Here is a 16,689-nt window from a genome sequence, read left to right as displayed (position 1 = left end):
CTAGGAGTCCTGAACTCACGTGTGCGGTCAGACAACAGATATATCAATAAATGACCACACTGGAGTTTGTATGTCCCCGCTGGAGGGGGCCTGGCTCATGGACAGTCAGGAAGACCCTAAGCCCTCAGGGTCTTCAGGGAAGGAGACAGAGTGACACCCGGTCTGGCTAAGTTTGATGCCTGGAGCTCCCTTCTTTCCCAGGTCCAGCCCTGATCCAACACCAAACTTCCAGGGAAGACCATGCTGCTGTAAATTACACCAGTGTAAGAAAGTCATGGTGTGTGTGTGTTCTTTGTGTATAGAAGGAGGAGGCCTCTTTTGCACAAATCATTTCCATATACCCAGCCTGCAGAGGACCGCTGTGCATGGCAGCCGGCCCCCACATTCTTAGGTTCCTGGAGTCCTGCATTCTCATAATGCTGCCGCCGCTGCTGAAGAACCCTCTTCTGTTCCAAACTGGAAGGGGGTCTCTTGACTGTCCCGGCTGGGAGGAAGGCTATGGTTTACACACACAGTCACAGCAGTGTGTTCCAGGTACATGCAGTGGGCCTTGTGTGCTATACCCAGACCCTGTGCTTCCTGCCCGGACAGTGAGGCTACCAAATGCCCCCTAACTCTACTGTCCCTTCTTACCCCAAATGCACACCTGTGATAATTCTGCCTGAGGACCTTGGGCACTAAAGGCCCTTAATAACTCCTTTAAGCAAAACTCACAGACAGGGTGGTACCAGTAGTTGTCACCAGGGGGCAGTGTGGGCACCACCCTCCTTTCCAAGCAGCACCAGTCTGCAAGAAGGAAGTGACCAGAACCCAAAGACCAACAAGTCTATGGGGAATCTCATGGGCTAGATATAGGCCTGGGCCCAGAGAGGACAACCATCATTCTAGTTCACATAGCAGGGCAACGTGTGACCTCTGACCTTCCAAATACCTTGTCAAACCTCCCTGTCTACCCCTGCACCCACCCTCATCCCAGCCCTGAGTTCTCCCAATCCTGTTAACATCAACAGCTCCCTGATTGGTTCCACTTGCCTTTTACTAAGCACCCAGTTGATCAGGTACTGGTAGGTAGGTCTTCTCGGTGTCTTCTTGGCTGCGGTGCCTCAAGTTCATAAGGTCTATGGATTTTCAGGTACCAAAAGCCAGGTGTAGCTCTACGTGGGTGCTCAGATTGTCCCAGCTGAAAGAATGGGTAGGCCGGAGGAAGGAGAGAAGGAAGGAAGAAAGATAAAAAGAAAGAGGGAAGGATGGATAGATGGACAGATGTAAAGACAGGCAGGTGGACCAAAGGATGGATAAATAAATGGGTAGGTAGATGAGTAGGTAAGCGGGTGGATGGATGGATGGATGGATGGATGGATGGATGGATGGATGGATGGACAGGCAGATGGATGGATGGATGGATGGATAGACAGATGGACGGACAGGTAGGCAAGTGGACAGATGAACGTACAACCTCCATGTAAGCTGAAGAGGAATCCTTCCCTCATCCCAGGAAGAGCCTGCTGGTCCCCCTGGCAACTCTGTGCTGAGTCCTGTGGAAGGGCTAGGGGCTGACAGATTTGCAGTCTGCCTAACCAAGGCGTTCTTTAGCGTGGGGGAGAACACATATGGAAGTTATAATGAAAACAATGTCAATGCGGCATCCCTTGGCCTAGATTTTTGTGACAGTCCTAGTAGCAAGAAATATTAAATCCATATTGCTTGACTCTAAACCTCTCAAGACTTTAAATGAGCTAAAGTGACAGGGAAAAAAAACATTTTTTAGGTCACATCTACAGTTTGGTCCTTAGAAAAATGTGGCTATCACAAGTATTAGGGACCTGGAGCATGTCTGGTTTAAAATGCATGCAAAAACCAAAAAAAAAAAATAAATAAAGATAAAGATAAATTTTAAAAAATTAAAAAAAAAAAACAGAGCCTATCTGTGATGCGAGCTCGTCCGGAACTGGACTGAAGCTATTCATGTCACGGTGAGAAAGAATTCGTCCGCGTGTTCACCGTGTCCTGAGCCCCAAAGTGGAGCTGAATTCAAAAGCAATGGATTGGTTAATTTGGAGAAGGGAGTTCAAGGAGGTTGGCATTTAGACTGTGGTGCAGATGTTGATGGCTGGTTTTAGGCAGCTTTGATCTAAGAAACCTGGGACAAAGAGCAGAGTAGAAAAATCACACCACCTGGCCAGAAAAGGGGGGCATTTAAAGTCCAGACAAGGAAGGGGTGCATGTTAAGAAAATCAGAGCCAGGGGCTGGAGAGATGGCTTAGTGGTTAAGGTCCAAAGGTCCTGAGTTCAATTCCCAGCAACCACATGGTGGCTCACAACCATCTGTAATGAGATCTGGTGCCCTCTTCAGGCTTGCAGACATACAAGCAGACAGAATACTGTATACATAATACATAAATAAATAAATATTTTTTTAAAAAAAGAAAATCAGAGCCATTAAAATGAAAACAAGTTTGGAGGTTTAAAAAATAATAACTTCTTTTTTGAAATGATAATATAATTAATTTCTCACCTTCCCTTCCCTCCCTCCAACCCCATTCATGCACCCTCACCTTGCTCTCTCTCAAATTCGCGACCTCTTTTTTTTAAATTGTTGTTACACACACACACACACACACACTCCTAAATATGTAAATACAATTTGATTGGTCCATGTAATGTAACCTGTATGTGCAGGCTCTCAGGGCAGACCACTTGGTATTGGATAAACAGCTGGAGGGGCTCTTCCCTGGGGACGAGGATTTCTCTCTCTCTCTCTCTCTCTCTCTCTCTCTCTCTCTCTCTCTCTCTCTCGGTTCTCTAGTTGCCTGGGGATGAGGTCCCGCCAGCCTTTCCCTTTCCATATTAGCATGTCCACTGGTGAGTCTTTGTTCAGGTCGTGTTTAAGCAGCCATGTTGATTTCATGGGTGTAGCTACTCTGAGGATCATGTGTGGGCCCTACCCTTCGTCTTCTCTTTGAAGGCGTGGTTGCTGATGTGACACCTTCTGTCGTCCCTCCCCCCCCCCGGCAGGCTGGACCACACATGCCCCTGATCCTCGGCATAGATGCCTGTGGCTTTTCAGACTTCACTGCTGGTCTTCTGGAAGAGGAAGTGATCACAGGGATATGCCACATCCAATGAAGTCCTGCAGAGTTCTAGAAGCTTCTTCCTGTGGGTCAAAGGGCTGGATAGCTATTGCCAGGTTTTCTTTATTGTTACACACACACACACACACACACCGAAATACATAAATACAATATGCTTAGTCCATATAATGTAACTTGTATGTACATGATCTCAGGGGCTTTCTGCGGCTGGGATGGATTATGAGCACTTCCTCCTCCTTCCCTCCCCAATCCTTGGACCCCTCCTGCCTTGTTCAGCAAGTATTTACTGATGTTAAACAAAAACAGTTCCCACCTCAAAGGGAGGAAGAGCGAACACTGGTGAGCAGAAGCACAGTCTATAGGTGGTCAGCGTGACTTAATGGCACAGAAAGAGGAAGGTGGGAAGGAAGGAGGGGCACTGGAAGAGCAGGAGGAAGGACAGAGGTGTGGGGTGCCTCCTGAATGTGCAAGACCATTTCTAGCTCTCCGAGTGAGCCCCGTCTCCCAGCCCACCCTCCCACCTACATTAGTCTATGAGTCCCGCAAAACGGGCCCTCAAAAGCATTTGTAGGATTTCCGGACTCATCATACAGATGGGAATGTTGCTTGAACCTGCTTCCTACCCTTCCTTCCGAAAAATTCCTGCTCATCCTTCACGACTCAAATATGCGGGTGAAGGTTGGTTGCTCCCACCTTTAGCGACCCACTCTCACACCTCACACACACTTACTTCACAGCCCTTGCGCCTTCCCCCGGACCTGAAGCTCTCAAGGGGCTCTGACCCTCCCTGGTGTCTGGGGATGCCCAAAATGTCTTCTGGGAAATTCCAGGCTAATGGTAGCAGAGTTGAAATGACCTACTGTTCCTTCAAAGCCTCCTGTTACGTAAGTGGCTTACATTTGTTGGGGTGCGGGGGGACTACAGTGTATTAATTAAGGTTATTTAAGCTGTAAATGAGAGTGGTTAACTCCCATTAGTTCAAGAGGAGAAAAAAAACCAGTCTTGTTGGAAATGGGGGTCAAAGGGGCAGCCCCAGGGCCTTTGCCTGAGTGACAGCACCTAGCCTCCCTTCCTGGCCACAGTTCCATCAGGCCTTGCACTCAGCCCGCTAGGTGCCGGGAGCAGGGTCCCAGCTGGCTCTGTGAGCCTTAAGGTCTCCGTGAAAACCATCAGCCTTACTCTGTTCTCTGCTCGTCACATCGTCCAGCTGTCCTCCAAGGAAGGACAGCCCAGAGCATGGAGGCTTGGCTGAGAGGCCCAGGGAGAGGCCCAGCCATGTTCCTCTTCCCAGCAGCCTATAATTCCTCTAACACTGCCCCGGGGAAGATGTGTGCCCAGGAGCCACTGTATGTGTGTACAATTGACGCGATTTAAAGGAAGCGGGGCTTCTTTCAGGTGATGGTTGCAGAGGGCTTTGGTCCATCATGGTGGAAAGCCATGGTGGAGGAGATCAGGTCATGGTGGGGAATCCGAGGTGGAGGGTCTGGGGGCAGTGGCAGGAGTGCCTGGCACTTACTTCACAGAAGACCAAGGAAAGCAGAGAACATACCAGAAACGCAGGTCTTGTGACACCTGAAAAGGACCACCCTTAACGACCCACTTCTGTCATCTTACCCCCTCCCCACCGAGAGGCTCCATAACCTTGAAGAACAGCGCCACATTCTGGGGAACAAGCTTGTAAAAACTTGAGCCTATGGGGGCCACTCAGATTCCAATCTTAGCAGCGCCAACCATACTGCTTTCTTCCACAGGCTCCTCCTAACTCCCTGCTCCTCGTTTTGACCCTGAATGCCCCGGAAGTTATCTGCTGTCTCCCTTGCCTGTCTGGAGCCTGTGTGAGCTCCTTGCTCCCGCCAGCTCTCCACACTGCCTTTAACCCTTATTTCTTGTTTGTGCACGAAGGGTATTGTGAGGACCCACTTGGTGTCCCCCTGCTGCTGACCGCGGGCACCAGAGGAAGGACATTGGGTTTTGCACACTGCCAGCCCCTGTCATAAGGTCCCACAGGGACCCCCTGACAGGTGTAGACTGTGACTGCAGACTCAGTGGACACCGTGTTTCCAGAGGACAGCACGGACCAGTCTATGGCGTCACAGTGGCTCCCTCTGTAAAATGACGATGCCCGCCTCAGAGTATGTTTCCACAGAGGGCCTCCCCAGGCTCTGTGCTTGACTTTAACCGTTGTCAGTTTCTTGTGTAGATCCTATCATACAGATGGGGAAACTGAGGCACAGAGCGCTCAAGAGATGCTATCAAATGCTCAGACTTAAACCCTTGCAGAGCCTCAGCAACTCCATCTTAACCAGAGGTGGGTGTGTTGGGGGCAGGGCGGTTAATCACACCACTCTGCTGGGAAGGGTCGGTCAGGGGCTCCAAGGCTGGGACAACGCCGCCTACTAAAGCTAGACTCAAGGTGGCTTCTCCCAGGTCTCCATCCCTTGGTGAGACTTTGATTTTGTTGGGGGCTCAGAGGTAAATTGTATCTTTACAATCCTATTATCTTTCCCTGCCGTTGGATTAAGTCATGTGACCAGTTCTAGCCAATGACAAGTGAGGAGCTGCTTCTGGCCCAAGCTCTTGCACAAACCCTTGTCATGCCTGGATGAGAGCCCAGGCATGTGTCAGGCACGCGGGAGATGACCCTTGGCCCTCAGTGTGGCCATGGAGCTGCCCTGTCTCTCAACTCAAGGCTGTTTTTGTTTTCTCTGTGTTGTGCTGGGCTTGCCTTCTTTGTACCCCCAACAAATACAGGGGTACGAAGCAAAAAACAGAAAGGAAAAAGGGGTGGTCTTTGGGTATGCTCAGATTTTAATCCAAGCAGAGCCCATGGCCTAGAGGAAGGATGCGATGTCCACCCTTACAATGCCACCTACACACACACACACACACACACACACACACACACACCATGGAATCTAAATGCCTGAGGTGGGGCACAGGGGAAGCAGGGCATGTCAGTGGGGGCTCCTGCCCAAGCGATCTTGTCCTCTCTCCCCAGGCTGAGCCTGGTGGGAGTTCAAGGAGAACACACACACACACGTGCGCACACAGGTCTTACTTCTGAGATTCGGTGTTACTATCGGTCTTGATCAAGCCCCAGAGGAGGTGAGTAGACGCCTAGGAAAGCATTGGCAGCACAGTGGACCTGGCTGGGGGCGGGGCTGGCTCAGACTCCTCTCCAAGGAAGGATACAGTGCGGTACAGAGAAGACCTAGGTATCTCATGAGAGCTGACAACTGAAACCGGGGCCAGCTATAAGGCAAGTGGGGGGAGAGGGAGGTGACGGCAGCCTGGAGCCAGTACTGACAGTATTGACTGGTCACTGAGCAACACATGGATAGATCTAGCAGTTGGCACTAGGACACTAAGGCTGCTTCTTGAGGGGCCAGGGAGAGGCAGTGTGGGAAGACAGGAGGTCAGCATGGACGACATCGCCCGTCTTCAGTTTCATCCATGTTTGCTGTCCTTAAGATGAAGACTAGCCCTTCAGAGAACACAAGCCCTGCTCCACCTGTGTCAGAATCCGAGGTGTCAGTACTGCCCTTGGACTGACTAGCAGTCCCTGGGAAGAGGTCAGCCACCTGCGGGAACACAGAGACCCGCATCTGTCCTGACCTCATCCTGCCTCTGACATGCCTGAGGGTTAACGCTTACTGCAGGTCTTCATCTAAGGCCTTTCTGCCACCCTGGGCCCTCTCTAGTCTCTGGTCCTTTCGGGGCTCAGAGGCCACGCCTGCCCAGCCCCATGAACTCTTGTTCTGGAATCCGTCTTTCCTTTCTGGCTCCCTCCGCGTGCCCCACCCTTAATGTCCTCCCCATCTGCCTCTGTTCCTGGTGAGTGTCTCTGGCTCTCTCCCTTCCCTGCAGCTGTACACGTGGCAGCAGCGTGGGGCCCACAGAGAGGGGCCTGCAGGACCAAGCAGGAGGAGCACGCTCAGCCAAAGTCATTCATCCAACAGGCATACGCTCTTCAATCAGAGCGGAGCCCCCCAACTCCCCTCAATCAGAGCGGAGCCCCCTGCCCCCCTCCACTATTGCGTGGACACAATGGGAGCAAAGTCAAGGCTCACACCGAGGGAAGAACTAGTCCAGACCCTGTGACAGGGAACACTGAGGCGATGGGCTCTGACAGAGTGGTTCTCAAGGGGAAGCTGCTCCCTCAGAGCCCCAAGTCTGGCTCCAGAGCCCACAGGAGCTGGGACCCATGCCTGCCACTTCTCACAAGCCACTCAAATGTGCTTTGTATTTTCTGGAACAATAAGCCCTCATTCCATGACCCCCTCACTGTGCACCCTCGTGAGTTCGGAAGTGGGTTTCCGCTGCCGATCCCATGTGTAACTTGAGTCAAAGTCCTCAGTAGAGCAAGAAGATTTGGGATCAGATGGTAGGAAGACAATGTGGGGTCCAAAAAGACTATAAACAAATTACCCCGCATCCTCCATTCCTCCAGCCAAACAAAAGACTGTCCTGTGCAAAGCGAGGACAGACAGCCACCAGGTCTCTTAGATAAAAGCCTTTAGGAATTGGGGAGCCTGGTGTACTTTGTCTGAACTGGGCACCTGCCCGCTTTCGCTTTCTGCTTCCAGTCTTCCCACCTCCTTCAAAGTCTTGTGGGAACTTTTGTTCCTCCTCATGGCATTTGACATTCTCCTCGTTTCTGGGATTCACATACACTCTGAACCACAGTACAGGCCTCCTCCCTCAGCTGGGGATCTCTCTGTACCACCTGGCCCCCAGTCAGCCGCCTGCTAAAGGTCTGAGCACCAAGGTGTACCCCAAGCTGGGATTCACACACAGCCCCTCTCATGTCCAATCCCATCCCGTCCACTGGTTTTCTGTCTATCTGTCTATCTCTGTGCATTTTTATTTTATTTCATTGAGACAGTGTCTATGTAGCCCTGGTTAGCCTGGAACTCTCTTTATAGACCAGGGGGCTTTCAACCATAGATATCCCCCTGCCTCTGCCAAGTGCTACAGGTTAAAGGCATGCACCATCATGCCCAGCTCTCTCCACTTTTACAAACACAGTCCTGGCTTGAGAAGCCTACAATTTTATGAAGCCCCTACCCAAACCCCACTATGCCTACCCAGTTGGGAAAGTCTGTCACCAAGATCTAGGGGCTCCTAGAACTATACCACTGAGTCAGGGATACTAGTGTGAACATTGTTGGAGACAATCTCAAGGCCACCTCTGAACTGGGGCTGGGAGGAAGTGGGCATGGTAGTGGGACAGGAGAGTGAAGTAGGGTGCTGGCTTAGGACTGCCTGGAAATGCCTGTGGCTTTGGCTTTAGTAAGCAAGTTCCGCAGGTGCCTGGCACGAAGTTTCCACAGCTGCCGTCAGCTGACCACAAATCCTGCCGACACAGACAGCAGATCCGGGCCTTCTTTGTGTTAAAGCACATTAAACAAGCAAGGGCTTGACCAGAGCATGTTGTGAGGCCAGCTCTTTGCAGATCCCTGGGAAGCATGCAGGTATCATGGAAAGCCTCCCTTCAGAGCACTCACGGGTCCCAAGGACACAGAGCCCACTCTGCCACTGAATGGACTTGGGTCCCAAGCAGGAGCAGATGGTGAACTCTTTGCAGGATGCAGCTTCCACGAGGTGCACAGAGAGCCACCAAACAGTGATGGTCATACAGAATAGGGCACAAACTCCTGTCCTTCCATCCACAGCAGCAGACAAGAAGAGGTGAGGCCGGGTCACTTTAACAGTACAGGCAAGGGACTGTGCTAGTCAACATAGCTGCCCCCAACAGAATATTCTCTATGAGGCAGGATGAGTGTTTTCAGCTGTTTTCTCTATAAGCATGAGACAGAGGTGTGGGACTCCGAGGTCCCTCAAACAGGATAGGTACTGTGGTTGGTACGTGGTGATTATCGCCGATCGGACATGATCTAGAATCACCTAAGGCAAGTGTCTGGGCGTGTCCATGAAGTGGTTTCTAAACTAGCCTAGAAGGAAGGATGATGCCCCTTACCTGTGGGGGGCACCACTCCATGACTGGGGTCCAGGATAACGCAAGGTGAGTACCGGGCACATCTCTCTGCTTCCTGACTGCGGATGCGATGTGACCCGCTGCCTCCCACCCTGGCTGTCCTCCTGCCCCCCACCCTGGCTATTCTCTGCCCCTCACCCTGGCTGTCCTGTCATTCACGCCATGGCAGACTGTACCCTCCAGCCATAATAAGCCCTTTGTTCCTTGAATTGCTTCTGTCACTCTATCAAGACAGTAGCTAATACAATTGGTGCAGCACTGGGGAGTTCCCGGCTGGAACGTGAGCTTCGGGATGGTCTCTATGGAAATAACCATTGTGCTGCAGCTGCTACAGGGAGCCACACTGCAGGTGACCGACAGATGTTGTCCAAGAGGAACATGGCAACTGCCAGGCTACATGCCATCTAAACCATTGTCACCTCCACTTTGCAGGCAGTGAAGTTGAGGCTCAGAGATGGGACTTACCCAGACCCTAGCTGACTCTCAGCGGGTCCCCACTAACTCCAGGACCCTGGCTCCGGCTGTGTGAGCGACTAGAGCTTATATTTCTTTGTAGGCAGAGGACACAGAGAGTGAAGCCCTTAGCAAGGCTTTGTTTCTGTGAAGCCCTCTATCTGCCCCCAGCAGGGCCAGAGTGGCTGTCTTCCAAGGCAGGGGAAGGGCATAGGGAAAAAAGTACCAGGTTAAATTGCCAAGAGAATCCAGTAATTTTATTCACACTGGCCAAGCAGGCAAGGACAGTCAGGCTGAGTGTGGTTTTGTCAAACCAGCCTTCACAGCACGTGGCAGGCCTTGCCTTTGCCACCCTGCCATGGCTCCCTTGACTGTAAGCACCAGAGATGCCTGCCCAGGGCCAGTCGTGCCCTGGGTCTGCAGAAGCACCAATGGACGGAGGCCACCTTCCCCTGAGAAGCTTGGGAAGCCTACAGTGGAAGAGGGGAAGGTTAAAGGGGCCACCAGGCCATACGCTCTGGGAAAGGCATGGGGGTCTCGGTGTTCCTGCTTCTCCATGACCTTCCCCAGGGCCTGCCTTGGCAGCATGGCTCAGAGAAGGCCCCCAGGTAACCTGAATATCACTGGCTTCAGTCCCTAGACCTGCTTTGGGCTGAAACCTACCACCTCTGTCCTGCCTGAGTCCCCATGATGTCTGCTAGGGCAATACAGGCAGGTGAAGTCCTGAAACGGGAGCCACCTCCTGGGTGTCCTTAGCATCCTCATCAACCCAGTGTGACACTGGGCTTTTGAGGGGCCAAGAGGGCCAGAGAGCACCTAGTACGTGGTCTGGCCATTGCTAAAGTCCTGGGGAATCAGGCAAGGAGGGAAGAAGGAGTCTTCAAAGATCAGGAAGGAGAATGGGCTCCAATTCACGCCCAGGCACCCATTTACCCTGGGTGCCTCCAAATTCCTGGGCCTCCCCCTAACCAAGACTATATCTAGAGTTTGCTTTAACGCTGGGCATCTGGCAAGAAGGTAGAGAATCTGAAAGGGATATCATCCCTACTCCAGCACCCGGGCCACCTCGGGAGCAGTGAAGAACGGCCCATGCTGCCTAAGCACCTAGTTTAGAGGAGCACCCAAGAAGTGCTCAAGTCTTTGTACCCACTTGAGCACACCGCAACCTCTGTCCAGGTTCCTGGGCATTCGTCAGGGGAGGGGCAGGACCTGGGTCTGATTAGCCTAGGTTTTCCTCAGGCCTGGGACTAAGTGAGCAGTCAGCATTGATGAATGCCTACGTGAACAGTGGCTAGAAAAGAGGCTGGGGGAGGGGTTGGGCCCAGGGTGAGGAGAAAACCTGAGGATGCAAGAATGCAAGAGTTTTCAGCAAGGGGGGGGGGGATTCCAGAATGTTTGGAAAGTCCCTAGAATGCTAGGAACATTCTAGGGAGCCCAATTCCTCAAGCGTCGTCCATAGACCCGCGGCATCAGCATTACGGAGAAAATTGCTAGAAATGCAGAATCCTGGGTCCACCCCCAAATGCCAAGCCAGAATCTACCATACAATGAAGTCCCCGGGGATGAATAGGTGGTGTGTGAGGAGAGTCGCTCTAAGTCTCGGAAAAATGCAGCCAGGAGGGGAGGGGGCAGAGACAGACTGTGATGCTAATAATCCAGCCCTGGGGGAACCTACAGGACCTGCCCTAGCCACCAGCCCTCCCCCAAGCTGCCCAGCGGCGAAACTGGTCAGGGAAGGTCAGTCCTCCGCCTTGATCAGATGGCCACTGAAGGTAATGTAGGTGTCCACGTCGTCGCTGTAGATGGCGTTCTCCCGCTCCCGCTTGAAGAGCCGCACCCACACGTGGTCACCGGGCTCCAGCGGTAGCATCACACTCTGGCTCTGCATGATGCTGCGCTCACTGGGCTGTGCATAGAGGATCACAGCCGCCTGCTCGTTGTGGACGATGTGCACGTAGGTCTCCTTGTAATTCCAGCTGTGCACGTTGAGGCTGAAGAAGTAGAGGCCGCGCAGGGGGGCTGTGAAGCGGCCAGTGGTCATGTCGAAGTGGCCGTCAGTGTTCACAAAGACCCTGTCGAACAGCAGTGGGAGGAAGTCCTCGCTGCTATGCAGGGCTGTCTTGCGACCCACAGAGAAGGCCGAGTAGTGCACCTGACACGCGCTGCCAGGGCTGCCTGCCTGCCCCTTGTCGCCTTTGACACCCTGAGAGCCACGGTCCCCTCGGGGACCATCCTTGCCTGGCTTCCCTGGTGTTCCTAAAGGACCTCTGTCCCCTTTATCACCTGTGAGGACATGAAGGGGAGAAGTTAGGACAGGCACCCTGGCCTATGCTAAGCACTCACTTTTGGAAGTCACTGCTTTTGCCTGGATCCAGAAAAGGACCTGGTGTTTAGTGAGAATCTGCCGGGCGTTTACCACCCCCTAACATCCCTCTGCAGAAGTGAAAACTGAGGCCATTTCCAAAACCCAGACTGTGTTTTGTCCAGCTCAGCCTGGGTCCTCTTTCTGCCAAGGAGGGCACAGCAGGCTTCCAGGAGGCTGCCTGCCGAGACCAGCACAGAGGTGGGGCAAGGTAAGACACACTTTGCACCTCTAGTTAAGAATAAAACTACCTTTGCCATGGCCTGGGAATTTGGGGGTCTTGAGTGTCTGGGGTATACCTTAAAAGGACAATGTCCACCTCAGGGGTGCACAGGAGTCCTCATTGGCAGGAGAGGGCAGGAATCCCCTCAGCATGGCCCAGTCCATTTCCACCCTCCCTGGCAGTGGTGACCTGGTTACTTTTCCAGCCCTGGCTCCAGGCTGAATCTGAGCACAGACAGTCCCGTCCCACCCCAAAACACACCCAGTGTGCACTGAAGAGACCTGGCTCCACGCATTTCCCTGGTGAGGCTGTGGACTTCCTCAGGTTCCCTGGACCAGGTCGGTGGTGAAGCCAGTAGAGAAGAGAATAGAGAGAGAAAGGAAGGCACAGGTCCTTGAAGGCAGACCAAAGGAAAGGGAGTGGGGGTGCCCATGACTACGGGATGGCACCACAGATGCCACCTCCCGGCAAAAGCACCTCTCTGAGTACAGAGCTTTCAGAGCGCCCGCTCTGCCCTGCCTAAGGCCAGGGTGGCTGTGAGGAGGGGACTATTTTCCTTCTACCCAGATGCTAGCAAGAGGTCAGCCTGACCCACAAGGCTTAGGCACGGCTCCAGATGCTACCCAAGCACCCTTGGTGCTACAAGGAACCGTCTTCTTCGGAAACCTGTCCAAGGGCAACGCAGGGCTGAAGATGGACCGTCACAGCAAAGGGTCACCAGGCCTGGGCCCCTCCGCCTCCAGAGGCTAAGCTACCTGAAGTTGCACTGAGTAAGGCCATCAGGCAAGGAGACCAGGAAGTGACCTCCCCCAGGTCTAGAATGAGCATGAGCAGGAGTCTCAGGTGTGGACTGGCTATCAGAGGGGAGTGCCCTGCTCTGTCCCTGACATGGAGGTGACTCCAGAAGACACCTACTGGACACTACTTTCCCTATCTGCATGTGGGAGGAGCGACCCAGTCCCCCCCTCACATTGGGGGAGGGTGGTATGGTGAGCATAGCTGGATGTCAATGGTGTGGCCATGGCCATCATGGGTCCCATCACCGGAGTGGAACTAATTCCCTCACATCTGAGGCTATACATCAGGGGGTAGCCACCCCCACTTTCACCAATAGAGCTCCCACAAGTCTTTACACTTTCACCTCTCTCCCCATCATGTGCCCCACAGGACACCAATGGAGGCCAGGTCCTCTTTCTGCTCACCCCCCCCCCCCATCCCACAGAGAGAAACCCATATCCTGGTGGTAGCTGGTGACCCTGTGGGCCCACACCTTTCTCCCTGTGTCATCTCCTTCCACACCCCTGCTGGGAAGCCCCTTACCCTGTGAGCCTAGGCTTGCAATTCACCCTGCCAGGAGCCCCATGAACCTGCCCAGCTCGCTCTGCTGCCTGTGCCCCACACTTCACCCCAGTACCTCTCTGCTCACATTTTGGATCCCAAGGCCTTTCCCACTGAGTCCTTCACTCTGAACTCAGAACAGCACTTGCACATTCTAGGTGCTATGCATATGCAGACCAAAGGCAGGCAGGGCCCAGGTAAGGCCTGCCCTGGTTTCTCCTGTCCTTCCCTCCTTCCTTTCCTCCCTCCCTCCTTTTTTTCCCTCCCTTTCTCCCTATCCCATACCAATTCCACCAGGCCACGACTCACCCTTCAGGATAGTAATGTTGATGTAGGGCCTGACCTCAGGCAGAACATAGGGGAAGTGGGGGGAAGCAGGGCCTTGGACAGGGTCAGCAGAGGACAGCGGTTCCTCAGGGTCACAGCATCGTCGGCAGCCTTTGCTGAGATGGGAGGCCACAGAGTCCCCAAAGGTGGGCTCCTCTGTGGGGACTCCGAACACAAGGGGAAGCAGGAGTACTGCCCAGAAGGAACCCAGGCTGTCTGTCCCCATGGTGACCTGGACAGAGAGACACATTTGACTCAGCGTATCCGGCATGTCAATGCCCAGGGGTAACATTATCTCCTGTAGCCAGGGCAGACCCAGTGTTATTAGGGGGAGTAGGTAGGACCTCCTGTAACAGGCAAGTCCGGGGCCACCAGGGGAAGCAAGGCTGAGGGCACCAGACTGGCCACCGAGCCTCCTGACGTCTGTCTATTGTGACCATGGACACACGGCCTGAGAAGAACGGAGCCCCTATGGAGACCCTCAGAGGGCACACACCAGGCTCCCAGACCTTTACTGGGGCACCAAAGAAGATGCCAAATGTCCACGTGGCTAACCAAGGAGGTGGAGAATGTTTCTTTGCCCCCCTCATCTCTAAAGGCCATGGCTCTCACCACCACCTGCAGGCACCACAGGCAGTGGCTAGAGCTGGGGTTCCTGAGGATCAAGGCATTGGCTCCTGCACGTCTCTTCTGTGCAGAAGCAAGAGAAGTCTTGAAGAAGTCAGAAAATGAGACATCCTCTTTGGAATAACACAAGTTCGAGGATATGCAGCTTAGTAGGACTCACAGTTCTGGTATCTTTGTGCCCTCCACAACCCACCGTTAGCCAGGAACCACCCTGTCCCCTGCTCCTCCCCACAGAGAAAGCTCGGCGTTTAATCATTGGAAGATGGTTGTATCAATCACACAGGCCTACCAATCGGCATCTAAGGTGGTAAATTGAAATTAAGGGGTGGGGGGGATCAAAAGCACTGAAAATTCAGAGGGATCAGAATTAGTGACGTTTCATCTTGGGCCTTGAACATGAAGGGGTCCAGAGTTTCCAGAGTGGGGCAGGAAATAGGCCGGACACTAAAAAAAGAGCCTGGACGGGTGGGCAGGAAGCCCACAGCGGGCCTTTGAGGTGGTGACAGCCTCGGGGACTGGCGCCGCCTGATTATCACAGATCAGAAACTGCTATTGAAACCAGACTGGTTTTTACACCTCTGGCGTCTCTTTGTTTATTTCCTTTTTGTTCCCCGTTAACGTTTAGTACAATTCAAAAATATTTTTCTGTGGTTAATACAGGCTGAGAAGGTAAAATGATTCTTCTAGAAAGGTTTGAAGAGGGAGTAGGGGTTAAAGAGACAGAAGCTCTTGGGGCTTCTCCCCAGCGGCCAGGGTGATTACAGGAGGCATCTTAGGAGACACCCCTGTTCTAGAATGATCCTGTCCACACTTCTGGGTTTTGCTGGTTCTGCTCCACCAGGCAGGCAAACCTCTCAAGAGACCAACCACCCCTATTTTCCTTAACTCCAGGTTGTAGCAAACTCCCCACCCCCCGCCTTATTTGGTCCAGAGATGTGCCCCCCCCCTCATGGGGGACATCTGAATAACACAAACCGTGTGACCGAGGCTTGTGGCTTAGCCCTTCTGGTCTTCACGCTCCCTCATTTGCACGAGATGCCAGCGTGTCTTCCTTGCCAGGCTATCTGGATGACTGACACACAGGGAAGCTGCCTAGCTTGTCATATACTTCCAAGAGTTCATTCCTTCCTCTGCCTGGTAGCGACCTCATCCTGGTTCTATGACTTGAAAGGCACAGAACTTTCTGGAATGTTATCATGGTTTGGAGACATTTCTGTTTCTTATTGGTCTCGCCCCTGGGGAGTCAGAGGCTCAGAGACACAGACCGGGTTGGGGGGAGGAGGCTTAGGGACGGAAGCAGGAAGCAACTCTGGCTCCCTGGAAGCAGCACTGGCGGCTCTAACTACAGCTAGGATCCCTGGCTGGCTCCTGGGATGGGGCCAGTAGGACTGTGGTGGGAAGGGAAGCTCACACTAACTGCAGAGTGATCTTGAGGGTCCCCACCATCTCTACTAAAAAGCCAGAGCCTCTTGGAGGTGGCTGAGCTCCCACTGGCATCACCCAGTAAGTCAGGGCTGAGCTGAGTGGCAAGGGGGAGCAGGAGTCACTGCAGGGGGTAGATAAAAGCCAGGAGCAGTGCGGGGTGGCAGAGAGGAGGAGATCCTCCAAGGAGCTGGCTAGGCCCGAGGGAAAGAGCTATGTGCTTGTCAGAAAGAGGGGAACAGAGAAATCTCAGACTCTGACCGCAGCCCCCAGCCCAGACAGAAGCAGAGAGGCTTCCAGCCACTCACCCTGGTCCTGCAGCCTCAAGCTCAACTCACAGACCCCGGGCGGCCTCTGGCTCCTTGGCCCATGTCTGTGATAATAGCTTGTTGCTGGCCCGACCCCCAAGGCCTACGACTGAGCTGGGAGGGCGGAGGGATGGAGGGAAGGAGGAGGGAGCACGCTGAGCTGGCTTCCCATTCCCCACCTCCTGCTCCCGCCCCTCCAGCCTGGGGCTCGGCCTCAGAGATACTGGGATGTGTTTGAACTTCCTTGGGCATCTGTAGCCCAGTCCCAGCCTTGGGACCCTGTTTGAGTCAAAGGCCCTGAGAGTTTAGACCGGACGGACAAGGGCAGGGGCCTAGAAATACTTGGGCGTGGAAATCAGAGGCAGCAAGAGAGGGGGGCAGGGTTTTCCATTACTCAGGAAAAGGGAGGCAGCACAGGGAACTCCCGCAGCCCTGGTCTAGTCGGAGCCCAAGAGCCATCTGCCAAGAGCTACAGAGACAGGGAGGGTGGCGTGAGGGCACTAGTGCCCATCCTCCATAGGCATAAATCCTGGTCAGTC

At 53.4% G+C, this 16,689-nt stretch overlaps 1 protein-coding gene across 2 annotated transcripts; it reads right to left on the bottom strand.

The window, feature by feature from the left end:
- Window positions 1-9,778: 9,778 nt before the first annotated feature.
- C1qtnf6 (C1q and TNF related 6) lies at window positions 9,779-16,269 on the bottom strand. Of its 2 annotated transcripts, XM_075959964.1 has the most exons (4): window positions 16,151-16,240; window positions 15,396-15,583; window positions 13,776-14,025; window positions 9,779-11,826 (listed from the first exon to the last, which is right to left on the bottom strand). In XM_075959964.1, the coding sequence occupies exons 3-4, from the start codon at window positions 14,017-14,019 to the stop codon at window positions 11,282-11,284; spliced, it is 789 nt and encodes a 262-aa protein (XP_075816079.1). In that variant the 5' UTR covers window positions 14,020-14,025; window positions 15,396-15,583; window positions 16,151-16,240; the 3' UTR covers window positions 9,779-11,281. The 2 variants fall into 2 exon arrangements, with proteins under 2 accessions (XP_075816079.1, XP_075816078.1); XM_075959963.1 differs by lacking the exon at window positions 15,396-15,583 and having other exon boundaries at window positions 16,151-16,269.
- Between the last annotated feature and the right edge of the window lie 420 nt (window positions 16,270-16,689).

The sequence above is a fragment of the Microtus pennsylvanicus genome, chromosome 2 (assembly GCF_037038515.1).
Source record: "Microtus pennsylvanicus isolate mMicPen1 chromosome 2, mMicPen1.hap1, whole genome shotgun sequence".
Lineage (NCBI taxonomy): Eukaryota > Metazoa > Chordata > Mammalia > Rodentia > Cricetidae > Microtus > Microtus pennsylvanicus.
The sequence above is the reverse complement of the archived record's forward strand: the minus strand, read 5'-3'. Positions and strand labels throughout refer to the sequence as shown.

Coding starts and splice junctions, on each gene's coding strand:
- C1qtnf6 (XM_075959963.1), bottom strand. CDS start 14,019: ATGGGGACAGACAGCCTGGGTTCCTTCTGGGCAGTACTCCTGCTTCCC. Junction 11,827..13,775: donor CAACATTACTATCCTGAAGG/GTGAGTCGTGGC, acceptor ATGTCCTCACAG/GTGATAAAGGGGACAGAGGT.